We start from the raw sequence: 18,646 nt of genomic DNA, 5'->3' as shown, positions 1-18,646 counted from the left end.
GATGAAGGAAATAAAAGCTGAAATAAATCACTCTCTACTATTATTCTGACATTTCACATTCTTAAAATAAAGTGGTGATCCTAACTGACCTAAAACAGGGAATTTTTACAAGGATTAAATGTCAGTGTTACGCACGCCTCTAAAAAGAGGGAACGCAACTCCCTGCTGCAACTCAACTCTCCGTGAAGCGAAAGAGGTATGGACCGTAGGTGCGAGAAAGGACGACAAAGGCAGAATTTACCGTTACTAGGATTTATTTCCTACACGGTAATATGGGGAAAAGGGGCTGGACGGAACCAAAGGAAAGAAAGTAAATATCAAAGCCCCCCCTCTCCTATCTAACCTGCCTACCCACTTAACTTACCTAACTTAGCACCACCTGGTGCCCTAACCAAAATACAGGGGGTGGTCCGCCCAGGTCTTACCTAGTGTGCCTAGACATTGAATATACTACGGGTATATGTATGCCCGCGGGCCTCTTGCCTAAGCACTCCCTAAGTGCCTTCCCCTTCCCCCCTGGGAACAAATGAAACAGAATAATTATTAACAATTTCACAAACACTCACAAACACAGGACATAGCAAAGCTGCTACCAACAACAACTAATATAGTACATACCAACACTTTCTGATACACAACCAACACTATACAAAATATTCAATTCTATCTCTTCTCCTTCTCTCTCTAATGATCTCTCCAAAACATTCAATCTCTCTCTCTCTCTCTCTCTCTCTCTCTCTCTCTCTCTCTCTCTCTCTCTCTCTCTCTCTCTCTCTCTCTCTCTCTCTCTCTCTCTCTCTCTCTCTCTCTCTCTCTCTCTCTCTCTCTCTCTCTCTCTCTCTCTCTCTCTCTCTCTCTCTCTCTCTCTCTCTCTCTCTCTCTCTCTCTCTCTCTCTCTCTCTCTCTCTCTCTCTCTCTCTCTCTCTCTCTCTCTCTCTCTCTCTCTCTCTCTCTCTCTCTCTTAAATATTCAATCTCTCTCTAATCTCTCTCCTGATCTCATCTCCTGAACAGAACACTGGCTTTTATATCTTCTGGTGGCAATGGTGATTAGAGTCAGCTGCTTCTTGACGAGGGGGCGGGGTCAGCTCCAATCATCAATTAGCCTGGGGTCGACCAATCAGCTGCTTGGGGAGTTTTCAGGAATCTATCTCCTGAAACACACACTTAAATACAACACAGAAACTGGGGAACGTAACAGTCAGGAATTGTGAAAACTGAGTTTAAATGTATTTGGCTAAGGTGTATGTAAACTTCCGACTTCAACTGTATGTTGTATATTTATGAATTGTCCCATATCTATTTATGTGTAGGGGTTGACTTGGTGTTTGTTGGAGGTTGTGGGACTGGCATGACTTTTAGGGTTACATACAGTCATTTTCAGTCATTGTCTTTTGTGTCTGTTCAGTCTTGCATAGCATCAGGAGACATAATCTGACACACAGAGACACGCATTGCCACGCCTCAGCTACACAAATTATATAAATTGAATGTCTAATAGTCATCCTCATTTGTGGGCTGTATCTATTTTTGGAGGCTACATTGGTCAGTAATCCATCACATGCTAACTTTGACGAGCACTGAGCTTGAAATGCCAAGCAAGTCCCTGCCCGGCAGCAGTCGGCTCCATGCTGATGGTAACTGATGGTGGAATTTCAGTCTATGGGAATGGTATGAGGTTTGTAATTCCCACCTCTATCGCCTCAGATTTCCGGGGGTGTACAGTTTTACTCTGGCTCTATTTTGTTAACTATTTCACATTATATTTCAGTTGTTTAGCATATACTCTTATGCAAAGCAACTTAGTGAGTGTATTGAAATAAAAAAGGCTGATACAACAACCACATATCATTGTCTCATGTAAAAACCTATTCAAATTTGTGTAGAATCCTACCACTATAATCTTAGTCGTAGAATATAAGAGTGAAATTCAAGGTTACAAAAAAAACAATAACCAATTTGAAGAGTATCACTCATCAATAGAGAAACAAACCACATGATTAATACGTTCCGTCCCAAATGGCACCCTATGACCTACATAGTGCACTGTAAAGGAAATAGGGTTCCATTTGGGACAACCATAGTAGTTCTAGGCTACTATTACTATGGAACTATTTTGATTAACGGTTCTACTATTACTAAAATAAATATATTCCTGTCCAGTCTTTAAAGGAGGATCAACTTGATTTATGCTTTGATCTTAGCTAACGTTTCACTGAGAAGAACCAGTTGTCAGGTTTAAACCACATCCAGATTCCTGTGTTTTCCTTGTAGAACCCACCATGCTGGCACTAGCTTAGCATGCTTATACTATAATTATGTTAGCATGCTAATATGTTAATGCACTAATATGCCAGCACATTTATACCAGCATGTTTATACCAGCACATTAGCTAAACTCACATTACAGTCACGAGCTGTCTTATCAGGAGCGCTACGGCTAATCAGGTAGCCAAACAAAAGCAGAGAGACTAAACTCAGAGAGAGAGGACTGAAGTGGATCGGTGTGTCTTTTGTAGCGTAATCTGGCAATCTATCTTTTTCTGTTAGTGGGTCAAAATAAATACAGATTGTGAAGAAGAAGAAGGGGAGAGGAGAGGAGGGAAGAGGGGTCTAGTCTCTCTCTCCGTGTTAGGTAATTGAACACATGCACATATTTACCGGGGTACACACACACACACACACACACACACACACACACACACACACACACACACACACACACACACACACACACACACACACACACACTCTCTCTCTCTCTGAGTGATGTCCTGTGGAATTGGGAGACTGAGAGGGGCCTGCAATACTCCACTGTTCCTTTGTTTATGCTGATGGTTTCCAGATGCTAGCAAGGCCAGGGAGACTTCTGATCCCCGCCTCTGTGTGTGTGTGTGTGTGTGTGTGTGTGTGTGTGTGTGTGTGTGTGTGTGTGTGTGTGTGTGTGTGTGTGTGTGTGTGTGTGTGTGTGTGTGTGTGTGTGTGTGTGTGTGTGTGTGTGTGTGTGTGTGTGTCTGTGTGTCTGTGTGTGTCTGTGTGCGTGCGTGTCTGTGTGCGTGCGTGCGTGTGTGCGTGCGTGCGTGCGGCAGCCAAGCAGTCCGGGGTCTGAGCCAGCAGCCAGCCAGGAATTAGGAACAAGGCCAGTGCTATCTGGAATACATGGGAAACATGGATTTCTTTGTAATAACCCTAGAATACCATCCAGGAGTCAAGAGAAAGCGGCATTGAGCTCAGTTGTGTCCCAAATTGAGGAGAATTGAGCACGATCCCATAACATAATAAACTGATGAACAACGCTTCATTATATCTATGTGTAATCGTTAGCCATGTGCAACCGTTGGATACAGAAAATATACAATGTATTGTTTCCACTTGGTTTGACTGATTTATTATAAGGTTGATCAAATCCAGGCTTCTTGTCTGTGTTTTTTTCTACTCACTCTGTTTGCTCCTTAGTCGGGGAGGCAGGTTAGAGTGTTGGGCCAGTAACCGAAAGGTTGCTGGATCGAATCCCCGAGCTGACAAGGTATAAATCTGTTGTTCTGCCCCTGAACAAGACAGTTAACTTCTTATGGCTGCAAGCCCGACGTCGGTACACTTATGACAACAGCCAGCTCAAGTGCAGGGCGCGAAATTCAAAAGATATATTTTTTAAATATTTAACTTTCACACATTAACAAGTCCAATACAGCAAATGAAATGTACACATCTTGTGAATCCAGCCAACATGTCCGATTTTTAAAATGTTTTACAGCAAAAACAGCACGTATATTTATGTTAGCTCACCACCAAATACAAAAAAGGACAGACATTTTTCACAGCACAGGTAGCATGCACAAAGCCAACCTAACTAACCAAGAACCAACCAAACTAACCAACAAACAACTTCATCAGATGACAGTCTTATAACATGTTATTCAATAAATCTATGTTTTGTTCGAAAAATGTGCATATTTCAGGTATAAATCATAGTTTACATTGCAGCTACAATCAGAAATTGCACCGAAAGCAGCCATAATAATTACAGACACCAACGTCAAATACCTAATTACTCATCATAAAACATTTCTGAAAAATACATAGTGTACAGCATATGAAAGACAGGCATCTTGTGATTCCAGCCAATATTTCCGATTTATCAAGTGTTTTACAGCGAAAACACAATATAGCGTTATATTAGCTTACCACAATAGCCAAAAACACAAGCAATTTCCCAGTAGCAAAAGTAAGCGATCGTAACAAACAAGCAAAAGATATATAATTTTTGACTAACCTTGATTTTCTTCCTCTGATGACAGTCCTATAACATCAGGTTATACATACACTTATGTTTTGTTCGAAAATGTGCATATTTAGAGCTGAAATCAATGGTTATACATTCTGCTAACTTAGCTACTTTTTCCCACAACGCCTGGATTTTTTTCTGACACTTTTTCTGACACACATATTCTGACCAAATAGCTATTCATAAACATAACTAAAACATACATGTTGTATAGGAAATGATAGATCCATTAGTTCTTAATGAAATCGCAGTGTTAGAATTCTAAAAATAACTTCATTACGATATGCAGCTTCGGTATAGCTAGAGTACCCAAACGTTGGGCGTCGGCGACTAGTTCACATGTACGACAGATATATGAAATAGCATCATAAAATGTTTCCTACTTTTGCTGATCTTTCATCAGAATGTTGGACAAGGGGTCCTTTGTCAAGAACAATCGTTGTTTGGATTTAGAACGGCCTCTTTCCCTCTCGATTTAGCAAGCGCACTAGCCAAGTGGCACGAATCTCTCCATGTCAACAAACGGAAGAGAACGGAACACGGCAAAACTCCCGAAAATTTTTCAATAATCTGATGAAACTATATTGAAAAAACATACTTTACGATGATATGGTCACATGTATCAAATAAAATCAAAGCCGGAGATATTAGTCGACTATAACGGCAGCTAAACAGAAGGCAAATCCATGTCCCCCTGCGCGCTCTCCAGAAAACCGGAAATGAGGGACACGTCATACAAAGACCTTGTATTCCACTTCAGACCAAGATAAACACGAAATTTCTTCTCTCACCGCCTCTTGACATCCAGGGGAAGGTGTATGAAGTGCACGTATACTCTTACGTATCATGCCCATGTATAGGCAGGAAGTAGAACAGAGCATCGATTTCAGACTTTCCACTTCCTGGTCAGGAAGTTTGTGCCAAATGAGTTCTGTTTGACTCACAGATATAATTCAAACGGTTTTAGAAACTAGAGAGTGTTTTCTATCCAATAGTAATAATAATATGCATATTGTACGAGCAAGAATTGAGTACGAGGCCGTTTGAAATGGGCACCTTTAATCAGAGCTACTCAATACTGCCCCTGCAGCCATAAAAAGTTTTAACCCACTGTTCCTAGGCCGTCATTGTAAATAAGAATTTGTTCTTAACTGACTTGCCTAGTTAAATAAAGGTTAAATCAATCAAATGAAAAACATTTGTCGGTGGTAGTCTCTAGGTCTGCCCAGACAGATCCTCAGTGTAGTAGATTTGGGGGTCTCTCTCTCCTGTATACTCTCTCTTGGCCTGCCTGCCCAGACAGATCCTCAGTGTAGTAGATTTGGGGGTCTCTCTCTCCTGTATACTCTCTCTTGGCCTGCCTGCCCAGACAGATCCTCAGTGTAGTAGATTTGGGGGTCTCTCTCTCCTGTATACTCTCTCTTGGCCTGCCTGCCCAGACAGATCCTCAGTGTAGTAGATTTGGGGGTCTCTCTCTCCTGTATACTCTCTCTTGGCCTGCCTGCCCAGACAGATCCTCAGTGTAGTAGATTTGGGGGTCTCTCTCTCCTGTATACTCTCTCTTGGCCTGCCTGCCCAGACAGATCCTCAGTGTAGTAGATTTGGGGGTCTCTCTCTCCTGTATACTCTCTCTTGGCCTGCCTGCCCAGTCAGTTCCATAGTGTGGGGGTCTCTGCATCCCCAGCCAACCCCATTCAGGGGGGATTGTTTTGATAAAACAGAGCAGCATTGTGTTGTGGAGGGGCTAGATTTATCACTCTCACAGCACACCTGTTCCTCTCCTCTCTCTTACAGCCAGGACTACTTGTCTTCACAGGCATTAAAAAGGGACAGCTGCACCCGCAAAGGACCAGGAGAGAGGGAAAGGAGGGAGGAGGGGGAGAGAGAGGGGGGAGAGGAGAGAGGGGGAGGTGAGAGAGAGAGAGAGTGGGCAGAAAGAGAGAGAGAGACTGAGAACGAGAGAGAGAACTTGGGAAACATTGGGCTCATTTATCTGGCAGTGCATCGTGGAATTGATTAATAACCTCCCAGAACGCACCTGGCTGAGGTTCTGGCACGCGATTGGGCCGTCTACCAGGGCACCGGAAACAGCCAATAAAAAGGCTGTTTTTGTGGCCATGGTAACACAGCTGAGGAGAGGACAGTGTCATTCTGTGTGTGAGAGAGACTGAAGGAAAGGCCATCTGCAGAACCTGGGTCCTGATTGGCTAACTCTTTACTGAGCCCTTAGACAGAGACATTCTGTGAGAAACTGAAGGAAAGGCCATCTGCAGACCCTAGGTCCTGATTGGCTAACTCTCTACTGAGCCCTCAAACAGACATTCTGTGAGAGACTGAAGGAAAGGCTCTCTGAGGACCCTGGGTCCTGATTGGCTAATTCTCTACTGAGCCCTCAAACAGAGACATTCTGTGAGAAACTGAAGGAAAGGCCATCTGCAGACCCTGGGTCCTGATTGGCTAACTGTCTACTGAGCCCTCAAATAGAGACATTCTGTGAGAGACTGAAGGAAAGGCCATCTGCAGACCCTGGGTCCTGATTGGTTAACTCTCTACTGAGCCCTCGGACAGAGACATTCTGTGGGAGACTGAAGGAAAGGCCATCTGCAGACCCTGGGTCCTGATTGGCTAACTCTCTACTGAGCCCTCAAACAGACATTCTGTGAGAAACTGAAGGAAAGGCCATCTGCAGACTCTGGGTCCTGATTGGCTAATTCTCTACTGAGCCCTCAAATAGAGACATTCTGTGAGAAACTGAAGGAAAGGCCATCTGCAGACCCTGGGTCCTGATTGGTTAACTGTCTACTGAGCCCTCAAATAGAGACATTCTGTGAGAGACTGAAGGAAAGGCCATCTGCAGACCCTGGGTCCTGATTGGCTAACTCTCTACTGAGCCCTCAGACAGAGGCATTCTGTAAGAGACTGGAGGAAAGGCCATCTGCAGACCCTGGGTCCTGATTGGCTACTGTAACTCTCTACTGAGCCCTCAGACAGAGGCATTCTGTAAGAGACTGGAGGAAAGGCCATCTGCAGACCCTGGGTCCTGATTGGCTACTGTAACTCTCTACTGAGCCCTCAAACAGACATTCTGTGAGAGACTGAAGGAAAGGCCATCTGCAGACCCTGGGTCCTGATTGGCTACTGTAACTCTCTACTGAGCCCTCAAACAGACATTCTGTAAGAGACTGGAGGAAAGGCCATCTGCAGACCCTGGGTCCTGATTGGCTACTGTAACTCTCTACTGAGCCCTCAAACAGACATTCTGTGAGAGACTGAAGGAAAGGCCATCTGCAGACCCTGGGTCCTGATTGGCTACTGTAACTCTCTACTGAGCCCTCAGACAGAGAAGACTTTACTACTCTGTATTATTCAACTTTGCTACTCGTAACCTGAACATGAAAAACACAGTTATCAAGTTGCTCCTTGTATTGAAAGTTTACATGAACCAGTGTTATTTCTGTTTTTACACTCCTCTTCCGGCCATCAGTGCTCTCTCAAAGTATCAAATACCTCTTTGCATCCCATTACATCCTCAAATCTGTATGTAGATAGCTGAAGCCTGAAGTGCATTGTTGTCTTGTTTTGCGCTCATTGTACAAAAATGATAAATGCAGGACGACAGCATCATATCTATAAAACATAGCTTACTTTTTACTAGCTAGTAACTGGCATGTTCCTGTTCGTGCCTCCAGCCATGATGAATTTCACTGACCTCCTGACCTGGGTGGTCTAATCCAAACATAGCGCAGTATAATATGACAGTAGTATGTTAACACATATGAATATTACAATAGTGACGTTATGTAGGCCTCATAGTTTGAGTTTGGTGTTTTAATCAGTGATATTGGACAGACTGTATTGTGAGTTGGTTTCGTTTCTGTTCTTCTATTCTTTATATTATTTTAAACCACATTTTCCAGTTTTCTATTGTTGAGGTGGGACAGAGGAATGGTAAATATTCTGTGGTCTTTTTTTATGACCAGCCTTAACGGCTGAGTTGCATTTCCAAACTAAAACAATATTTCCAAATTGAGACCAGAAAAGAGGTTTCATGCAATTACTACTACCCACAATTCCCGGAAGCCTCAAAGTTATTTCTCTCCTCTTTGTCTCTCTTTTTATCCCTTTCTTTATTCCTACAATCAGAGAAACAAACCACTGTCTAAAAGATGTGTGCAGGCACAAAACCAACAAATGTGTCTTTCATTTTTGACAGGCCTAGTTATACTGTATGTGTCCAAGAGCTAGCCTCTCTAGGTTGAGGGATTACTGGTCCAAGGTCAGATATTAGCTCATGTCCCTAAAGTGAAGGGTTAGAATTAGGTCTAGTCATCGGATCCCAGATCTGTGGTTTGGGGCAACTCTTCAACCTCAAGCTAGATATGAAGGAACTGGGGTCAGAACTGGGGTCAGGCTAGAGGCCTTTGAAAAAATACAGTCTTATAATGAGAATACATGAATTAGAACATTTGGTAATACTGCACAGCTCATAATGTGTTATAATGTGCTTATAAGGCATTGGGAAGATGTTCATAGGTTACCGTACTTTTCAAACATTAGGCTTCAAGAGCGAAATGTCCACAGCCCTTTTCCATCAGCGTGTTATAGTGTATATGAGATGTAAAGGTCTGGGGAGCTGGCCTGGGGTTATAGTGTATATGAGATGTAAAGGTCTGGGGAGTGGTGGTCTGGCCTGGGGTTATAGTGTATATGAGATGTAAAGGTCTGGGGAGTGGTGGTCTGGCCTGGGGTTATAGTGTATATGAGATGTAAAGGTCTGGAGAGTGGTGGTCTGGCCTGGGGTTATAGTGTATATGAGATGTAAAGGTCTGGGGAGTGGTGGTCTGGCCTGGGGTTATAGTGTATATGAGATGTAAAGGTCTGGAGAGTGGTGGTCTGGCCTGGGGTTATAGTGTATATGAGATGTAAAGGTCTGGGGAGTGGTGGTCTGGCCTGGTGTTATAGTGTATATGAGATGTAAAGGTCTGGAGAGTGGTGGTCTGGCCTGGGGTTATAGTGTATATGAGATGTAAAGGTCTGGAGAGTGGTGGTCTGGCCTGGGTTTATAGTGTATATGAGATGTAAAGGTCTGGGGAGTGGTGGTCTGGCCTGGGGTTATAGTGTATATGAGATGTAAAGGTCTGGGGAGTGGTGGTCTGGCCTGGGGTTATAGTGTATATGAGATGTAAAGGTCTGGGGAGTGGTGGTCTGGCCTGGGGTTATAGTGTATATGAGATGTAAAGGTCTGGGGAGTGGTGGTCTGGCCTGGGGTTATAGTGTATATGAGATGTAAAGGTCTGGGGAGTGGTGGTCTGGCCTGGGGTTATAGTGTATATGAGATGTAAAGGTCTGGGGAGTAGTGGTCTGGCCTGGGGTTATAGTGTTTATGAGATGTAAAGGTCTGGGGAGTGGTGGTCTGGCCTGGGGTTATAGTGTATATGAGATGTAAAGGTCTGGAGAGTGGTGGTCTGGCCTGGGGTTATAGTGTATATGAGATGTAAAGGTCTGGGGAGTGGTGGTCAATGAACTGGAAATAACACTTGTAACTGTAAAGTCAGATTTGTCTAAATACAATCTGAACCGTAACAATGTTGAGAGCTGAATTTACTCATCTGAACCTAAAAGTATGAGTTCATTGCATCACTCAACATCCCTATCAGTATAGATTTTATTGAGTGTTCTAAATCAGTGTTTCTCAGTGCATTTTCCTGCACGTTTTTTTTCTAGCCCAGCACTAACACCCCTGATTTAACCACTAGGAGTCAGGACAAACTCTGGGCCCTAGCTTTTCCTAGTCGGGTCACATAGTTTAGAAAAAACCCTGACACTGAGGTGGATGTGAAAACATTCTCATGAGCAGAACTCCAGATACAATCTGGATGTTCTATTGGCTGGTGTTGTATTTTCTTTCTCCCTATATTATAATTCTAGACAATATTAACGATGCTCCAACATGTTGCTCTTCACCCGCCTCAGTGAAAGGCCTCCCCAATAGAAAATGCATTCTATTTCCCTCCACATAACAATGACTCCAATCCACTTGATTTGTGGCCTCAGCTACAGTTGCTGGTTAGTTAGTGCTATTTTATTACCTCTCTCTCTCTGTCTGTCTGTCTGTCTGTCTGTCTGTCTGTCTGTCTGTCTGTCTGTCTGTCTGTCTGTCTGTCTGTCTGTCTGTCTGTCTGTCTGTCTGTCTGTCTGTCTGTCTGTCTGTCTGTCTGTCTGTCTGTCTGTCTGTCTGTCTGTCTGTCTGTCTGTCTGTCTGTCTGTCTGTCTGTCTGTCTGTCTGTCTGTCTGTCTGTCTGTCTGTCTGTCTGTCTGTCTGTCTGTCTCTCTCTCTCTCTCTCTCTCTCTCTCTCTCTCTCTCTCTCTCTCTCTCTCTCTCTCTCTCTCTCTCTCTCTCTCTCTCTCTCTCTCTCTCTCTCTCTCTCTCTCTCTCTCTCTCTCTCTCTCTCTCTCTCTCTCTCTCTCTCTCAATTCAATTCAATTTCAATTTCAATTCAATTCAAGGGGCTTTATTGGCATGGGAAACATGTGTTAACATTGCCAAAGCAAGTGAGGTAGATATTATACAAAAGTGAAATAAACAATACAAATTAACAGTAAACATTACACATACAGAAGTTTCAAAACAATAAAGACATTACAAATGTTATATTATATATGTACAGTGTTGTAACAATGTACAAATGGTTAAAGCACACAAGTTAAAATAAATAAGCATAAATATGGGTTGTATTTACAATGGTGTTTGTTCTTCACTGGTTGCCCTTTTCTTGTGGCAACAGGTCACAAATCTTGCTGCTGTGATGGCACACTGTGGAATTTCTCCCAGTAGATATGGGAGTTTATCAAAATTGGATTTGTTTTCAAATTCTTTGTGGATCTGTGTAATCTGAGGGAAATATGTCTCTCTAATATGGTCATACATTGGGCAGGAGGTTAGGAAGTGCAGCTCAGTTTCCACCTCATTTTGTGGGCAGTGTGCACATAGCCTGTCTTCTCTTGAGAGCCATGTCTGCCTACGGCGGCCTTTCTCAATAGCAAGGCTATGCTCACTGAGTCTGTACATAGTCAAAGCTTTCCTTAAGTTTGGGTCAGTCACAGTGGTCAGGTATTCTGCCACTGTGTACTCTCTGTTTAGGGCCAAATAGCATTCTAGTTTGCTCTGTTTTTTTGTTAATTCTTTCCAATGTGTCAAGTAATTATCTTTTTGTTTTCTCATGATTTGGTTGGGTCTAATTGTGCTGTTGTCCTGGGGCTCTGTGGGGTGTGTTTGTGTTTGTGAACAGAGCCCTAGGACCAGCTTGCTTAGGGGACTCTTCTCCAGGTTCATCTCTCTGTAGGTGATGGCTTTGTTATGGAAGGTTTGGGAATCGCTTCCTTTTAGGTGGTTGTAGAATTTAACGGCTCTTTTCTGGATTTTGATAATTAGTGGGTATCGGCCTAATTCTGCTCTGCATGCATTATTTGGTGTTCTACGTTGTACACGGAGGATATTTTTGCAGAATTCTGCATGCAGAGTCTCAATTTGGTGTTTGTCCCATTTTGTGAAATCTTGGTTGGTGAGCGGACCCCAGACCTCACAACCATAAAGGGCAATGGGCTCTATGACTGATTCAAGTATTTTTAGCCAGATCCTAATTGGTATGTTGAAATTTATGTTCCTTTTGATGGCATAGAAGGCCCTTCTTGCCTTGTCTCTCAGATCGTTCACAGCTTTGTGGAAGTTACCTGTGGTGCTGATGTTTAGGCCGAGGTATGTATAGTTTTTTGTGTGCTCTAGGGCAACGGTGTCTAGATGGAATTTGTGGTCCTGGTGACTGGACCTTTTTTGGAACACCATTATTTTGGTCTTACTGAGATTTACTGTCAGGGCCCAGGTCTGACAGAATCTGTGCAGAAGATCTAGGTGCTGCTGTAGGCCCTCCTTGGTTGGTGACAGAAGCACCAGATCATCAGCAAACAGTAGACATTTGACTTCGGATTCTAGTAGGGTGAGACCGGGTGCTGCAGACTGTTCTAGTGCCCGCGCCAATTCGTTGATATATATGTTGAAGAGGGTGGGGCTTAAGCTGCATCCCTGTCTCACCCCACGACCCTGTGTGAAGAAATGTGTGTGTTTTTTGCCAATTTTAACCGCACACTTGTTGTTTGTGTACATGGATTTTATAATGTCGTATGTTTTACCCACAACACCACTTTCCATCAATTTGTATAGCAGACCCTCATGCCAAATTGAGTCGAAGGCTTTTTTGAAATCAACAAAGCATGAGAAGACTTTGCCTTTGTTTTGGTTTGTTTGGTTGTCAATTAGGGTGTGTAGGGTGAATACATGGTCTGTTGTACGGTAATTTGGTAAAAAAGCCAATTTGACATTTGCTCAGTACATTGTTTTCATTGAGGAAATGTACGAGTCTGCTGTTAATGATAATGCAGAGGATTTTCCCAAGGTTACTGTTGACGCATATTCCACGGTAGTTATTGGGGTCAAATTTGTCTCCACTTTTGTGGATTGGGGTGATCAGTCCTTGGTTCCAAATATTGGGGAAGATGCCAGAGCTAAGGACGATGTTAAAGAGTTTTAGTATAGCCAATTGGAATTTGTTGTCTGTATATTTGATCATTTCATTAAGGATACCATCAACACCACAGGCCTTTTTGGGTTGGAGGGTTTTTATTTTGTCCTGTAACTCATTCAAGGTAATTGGAGAATCCAGTGGGTTCTGGTAGTCTTTAATAGTTGATTCTAGGATTTGTATTTGATCATGTATATGTTTTTGCTCTTTATTCTTTGTTATAGAGCCAAAAAGATTGGAGAAGTGGTTTACCCATACATCTCCATTTTGGATGGATAATTCTTCGTGTTGTTGTTTGTTTAGTGTTTTCCAATTTTCCCAGAAGTGGTTAGAGTCTATGGAGTCTTCAATTACATTGAGCTGATTTCTGACGTGCTGTTCCTTCTTTTTCCGTAGTGTATTTCTGTATTGTTTTAGTGATTCACCATAGTGAAGGCGTAGACTCAGGTTTTCCGGGTCTCTATGTTTTTGGTTGGACAGGTTTCTCAATTTATTTCTTAGATTTTTGCATTCTTTATCAAACCATTTGTCATTGTTGTTCATTTTCTTCGGTTTTCTATTTGAGATTTTTAGATTTGATAGGGAAGCTGAGAGGTCAAATATACTGTTAAGATTTTCTACTGCCAAGTTTACACCTTCACTATTGCAGTGGAACATTTTACCCAGGAAGTTGTCTAAAAGGGATTGAATTTGCTGTTGCCTAATTGTTTTTTGGTAGGTTTCCAAACTGCATTCCTTCCATCTATAGCATTTCTTAATGTTACTCAGTTCCTTTGGCTTTGATGCCTCATGATTGAGTATTGCTCTGTTCAAGTAGACTGTGATTTTGCTGTGGTCTGATAGGGGTGTCAGTGGGCTGACTGTGAACGCTCTGAGAGACTCTGGGTTGAGGTCAGTGATAAAGTAGTCTACAGTGCTACTGCCAAGAGATGAGCTATAGGTGAACCTACCATAGGAGTCCCCTCGAAGCCTACCATTGACTATGTACATACCCAGCGTGCGACAGAGCTGCAGGAGTTGTGACCCGTTTTTGTTGGTTATGTTGTCATAGTTGTGCCTAGGGGGGCATATGGGGGAGGGAATTCTCTCTCTCTCTCTCTCTCTCTCTCTCTCTCTCTCTCTCTCTCTCTCTCTCTCTCTCTCTCTGTCTGTCTGTCTCTCTGTCTGTCTCTCTGTCTCTCTGTCTCTCTGTCTCTCTGTCTGTCTCTCTGTCTCTCTGTCTCTCTGTCTCTCTGTCTCTCTGTCTCTCTGTCTCTCTGTCTCTCTGTCTCTCTGTCTCTCTGTCTCTCTGTCTCTCTGTCTCTCTGTCTCTCTCTCTCTCTCTCTCTCTCTCTCTCTCTCTCTCTCTCTCTCTCCTTAATTCAAAGCAGAGTAGTGATTATTACGACGAATCTCAGTGTTTCTCTCTATGGTGTTCTGGACGTATGGTGTTCTGACCCTATCGTGTTCTGACCCTATCGTGTTCTGGACCTATGGTATTCTGGACCTATGGTATTCTGGACCTATGGTGTTCTGCACTTATGGTGTTCTATGATGTTCTGGACCTATGGAGTTCTATGGTGTTCTGGACCTATGGTGTTCTATGGTGTTCTGGACCTATGGTGTTCTATGGTGTTCTGCACCTATAGTATTCTATGGTGTTCTGGACCTATGTTATTCTATGGTGTTCTGCACCTATGGTATTCTATGGTGTTCTGGACCTATGGTGTTCTGCACCTATGGTGTTCTATGGTGTTCTGCACCTATGGTGTTCTGCACCTATGGTATTCTATGGTGTTCTGGACCTATGGTGTTCTGGACGTATGGTGTTCTGATCCTATCGTGTTCTGGACCTATGGTGTTCTGCACCTATGGTGTTCTGCACCTATGGTGTTATATGGTGTTCTGCACCTATGGTGTTCTGCACCTATGGTGTTCTATGGTGTTCTGCACCTATGGTGTTCTATGGTGTTCTGCACCTATGGTATTCTATGGTGTTCTGCACCTATGGTGTTCTATGGTGTTCTGCACCTATGGTGTTCTATGGTGTTCTGCACCTATGGTGTTCTATGGTGTTCTGCACCTATGGTGTTCTATGGTGTTCTGCACCTATGGTGTTCTATGGTGTTCTGCACCTATGGTGTTCTATGGTGTTCTGCACTTATGGTGTTCTATGGTGTTCTGCACCTATGGTGTTCTATGGTGTTCTGCACCTATGGTGTTCTATGGTGTTCTGCACCTATGGTGTTCTATGGTGTTCTGCACCTATGGTGTTCTATGGTGTTCTGCACCTATGGTGTTCTATGGTGTTCTGCACCTATGGTGTTCTATGGTGTTCTGCACCTATGGTGTTCTATGGTGTTCTGCACCTATGGTGTTCTATGGTGTTCTGCACCTATGGTGTTCTATGGTGTTCTACGCCAATGATGTTCTATGGTGTTCTGCACCTATGGTGTTCTATGGTGTTCTGCACCTATGGTGTTCTATGGTGTTCTGCGCCTATGGTGTTCTATGGTGTTCTGCACCTATGGTGTTCTATGGTGTTCTGCACCTATGGTGTTCTATGGTGTTCTGCGCCTATTTTGTTCTATGGTGTTCTGCACCTATGGTGTTCTATGGTGTTCTGCACCTATGGTGTTCTATGGTGTTCTGCACCTATGGTGTTCTATGGTGTTCTGCACCTATGGTGTTCTATGGTGTTCTGCACTTATGGTGTTCTATGGTGTTCTGCACCTATGGTGTTCTATGGTGTTCTGCACCTATGGTGTTCTATGGTGTTCTGCACCTATGGTGTTCTATGGTGTTCTGCACCTATGGTGTTCTATGGTGTTCTGCACCTATGGTGTTCTATGGTGTTCTGCACCTATGGTGTTCTATGGTGTTCTGCACCTATGGTGTTCTATGGTGTTCTGCACCTATGGTGTTCTATGGTGTTCTGCACCTATGGTGTTCTATGGTGTTCTACGCCAATGATGTTCTATGGTGTTCTGCACCTATGGTGTTCTATGGTGTTCTGCACCTATGGTGTTCTATGGTGTTCTGCGCCTATGGTGTTCTATGGTGTTCTGCACCTATGGTGTTCTATGGTGTTCTGCACCTATGGTGTTCTATGGTGTTCTGCGCCTATTTTGTTCTATGGTGTTCTGCACCTATGGTGTTCTGCACCTATGGTGGCCATCTGCTTTCTATTTCCTCCCCCCTCCTCTCCCATCTTCCCCCCCCCCCCCCCCTTCCCTCCCCCCTCAGCAGTCCAGGAGGGCTTGATTGGTGGGTCACTCCTCTCCCCAGCTGGCTCTGATGACTGTAGGCCTGTGGTATTTGTTGGGTTATTGTGTGTGTGTGTGTGTGTGTGTGTGTGTGTGTGTGTGTGTGTGTGTGTGTGTGTGTGTGTGTGTGTGTGTGTGTGTGTGTGTGTGTGTGTGTGTGTGTGTGTGTGTGTGTGTGTGTGTGTGTGAGAGAGAGATCTTTGGGGAACACAGCTGGAGGTAAAGCAGTGTGTTTTACAATTACAGTGAGAAAGTTAGACGCACATATATCATATCCTCCAAGACATGCTAACCTCTCACCGTTACAATAACTGGGGAGGTTAGCATTTTATATCAGATCCTCCAAGACATGCTAACCTCTCAGTATTACAATAACAGGGGAGGTTAGCATATTATATCAGATCCTCCAAGACATGCTAACCTCTCAGTATTACAATAACAGGGGAGGTTAGCATATTATATCAGATCCTCCAAGACATGCTAACCTCTCAGTATTACAATAACAGGGGAGGTTAGCATATTATATCAGATCCTCCAAGACATGCTAACCTCTCACTATTACAATAACAGGGGAGGTTAGCATATTATATCAGATCCTCCAAGACATGCTAACCTCTCACTATTACAATAACAGGGGAGGTTAGCATATTATATCAGATCCTCCAAGACATGCTAACCTCTCAGTATTACAATAACAGGGGAGGTTAGCATTTTATATCAGATCCTCCAAGACATGCTAACCTCTCACTATTACAATAACAGGGGAGGTTAGCATATTATATCAGATCCTCCAAGACATGCTAACCTCTCACTATTACAATAACAGGGGAGGTTAGCATATTATATCAGATCCTCCAAGACATGCTAACCTCTCAGTATTACAATAACAGGGGAGGTTAGCATTTTATATCATATCCTCCAAGACATGCTAACCTCTCACCATTACAATAACAGGGGAGGTTAGCATTTTTGGGGATATGGTATTTGTGCATCTGTAACTTTCTCACTCATCGTTATTCACAATCCATTCAGGATTATCTGTAGTCATGGTAGAATCCACATGAAAGTAAAGGTGTTTAAAAAACTGTTTCTACAAAAAAATGACACAATACATTATTTACAATTCATTTCTATTGGACACAGAATAATCTGAAACACAACCAAAACAAAAAGCAAATGCACAAGCTTGATATAGTCATTGCGTGCTATGAATATGGGACCAAATACTTAACTTTTTAATACTTTAATACACATGTAAGTGAATTTGTCCCAATACTTTTGATCTTTTGGTCCCCTAAAATGAGGGGGACTGTACAAAAAGTGCTGTAATTTCAAAACTGTTCACCTGATATGGATGTAAACACCCTCAAATTAAAGCTGACGGTATGCAATTTAACCTCTTATTCAAAAAAAGAACAAATGTCTCACTGTCCCAATACTTTTGGACTTCACTGTACTGTACATCTCTCTCACTGTCTCAACGTCAATCCTTCTCTCTCCTTCTCTTTCTTTACCCCTCTGTTTATGTCTCTATCTGTCCCTCTCTCCTTCTCGCTTTCTCTCTCTAGTCCACTTTTTACTGTCAGAACTCATTGTTTTTATTTCTCTTCATTAGTCCTGTGATCTGTCTACGGAAGGTTCTGTGTAGGAACTGTGAGTAGGAGTACAGGACGGGAAACTGTTACTGCATCGAGGCTTTCCAGTCTGTCTCGGGAGTGTATGAAAACCTGTCTGTGTAAGGTAATGGGGATGTGTGTGTGTGTGTGTGATGAGTCACAGCCCTGCCCGCTGTAGTGTGGTTTTCAGGATGTAGCTGACTGCATGGCCAACTGGTTTGGTAGTGAAACTCCCTCCCCTGTGGACACGGACACACGGACACACGGACACACGGACACACGGACACACACACACACACACACACACACACACACACACACACACACACACACACACACACACACACACACACACACACACACACACACAGTCTGTTCCATCTAAACACTCTGACCCGTATCTTTGCACACAAGGGTCAGAGGCAGGGACATAAACAAACATTATCTGCTGCACAGACACACACACATATCTTTAAGTTATTTTTGATCATTTGCAAACCCCATATTATTATGCACAAAGTCCCCACTCTCGGCTGTCTTGTTTGTTGTTGATGCTAAAACCCATAAGAACTGGATCAGAGCACTGTCCTCTACTGACTCTAGTGTCACGGTCCTCAAATGGTCCCTATCTAACTGACACAAGATGTTTTTACTACATTCATCCCCTAGTGTTTGTGTTCTCAAGTGGCCACTGGAATGCTTGGTGTGTGTACCAAATGGCACCCTATTCCCTACATTGTGCACTACTTTTGACCAGAGCACTATGGGTCCTGGTCAAAAGTAATGCACTCAAAAGGGAATAGGGTGCCATTTGGGACTGAGCCTGAACCTCTGGTCATCTGTGGTCTCAGACCTCCGTGACAGGCGTGGTGTTTTAGACAGACACTAACGATGTCCTCCCACTGTGTTGATTGACACTAGCATT

General features: G+C 43.3%; 1 protein-coding gene across 1 annotated transcript in view; it reads left to right on the top strand.

The window, feature by feature from the left end:
• LOC120017767 (zinc finger CCHC domain-containing protein 24-like) overlaps positions 1-17,829 on the top strand; it is a 66,639-nt gene extending 48,810 nt beyond the window's left edge. The window contains exon 3 of the mRNA XM_038960740.1: positions 17,721-17,829. Coding sequence (XP_038816668.1) covers positions 17,721-17,753 — 33 coding nt within the window. The 3' untranslated portion in view covers positions 17,754-17,829. The remainder of the gene's footprint in view (positions 1-17,720) is intronic.
• The last annotated feature ends 817 nt before the right edge of the window (positions 17,830-18,646 follow it).

The sequence above is a fragment of the Salvelinus namaycush genome, chromosome 22, assembly GCF_016432855.1.
Source record: "Salvelinus namaycush isolate Seneca chromosome 22, SaNama_1.0, whole genome shotgun sequence".
NCBI classification, from domain to species: Eukaryota; Metazoa; Chordata; class Actinopteri; order Salmoniformes; family Salmonidae; genus Salvelinus; species Salvelinus namaycush.
This window is presented reverse-complemented; position numbering and strand designations above follow the sequence as displayed.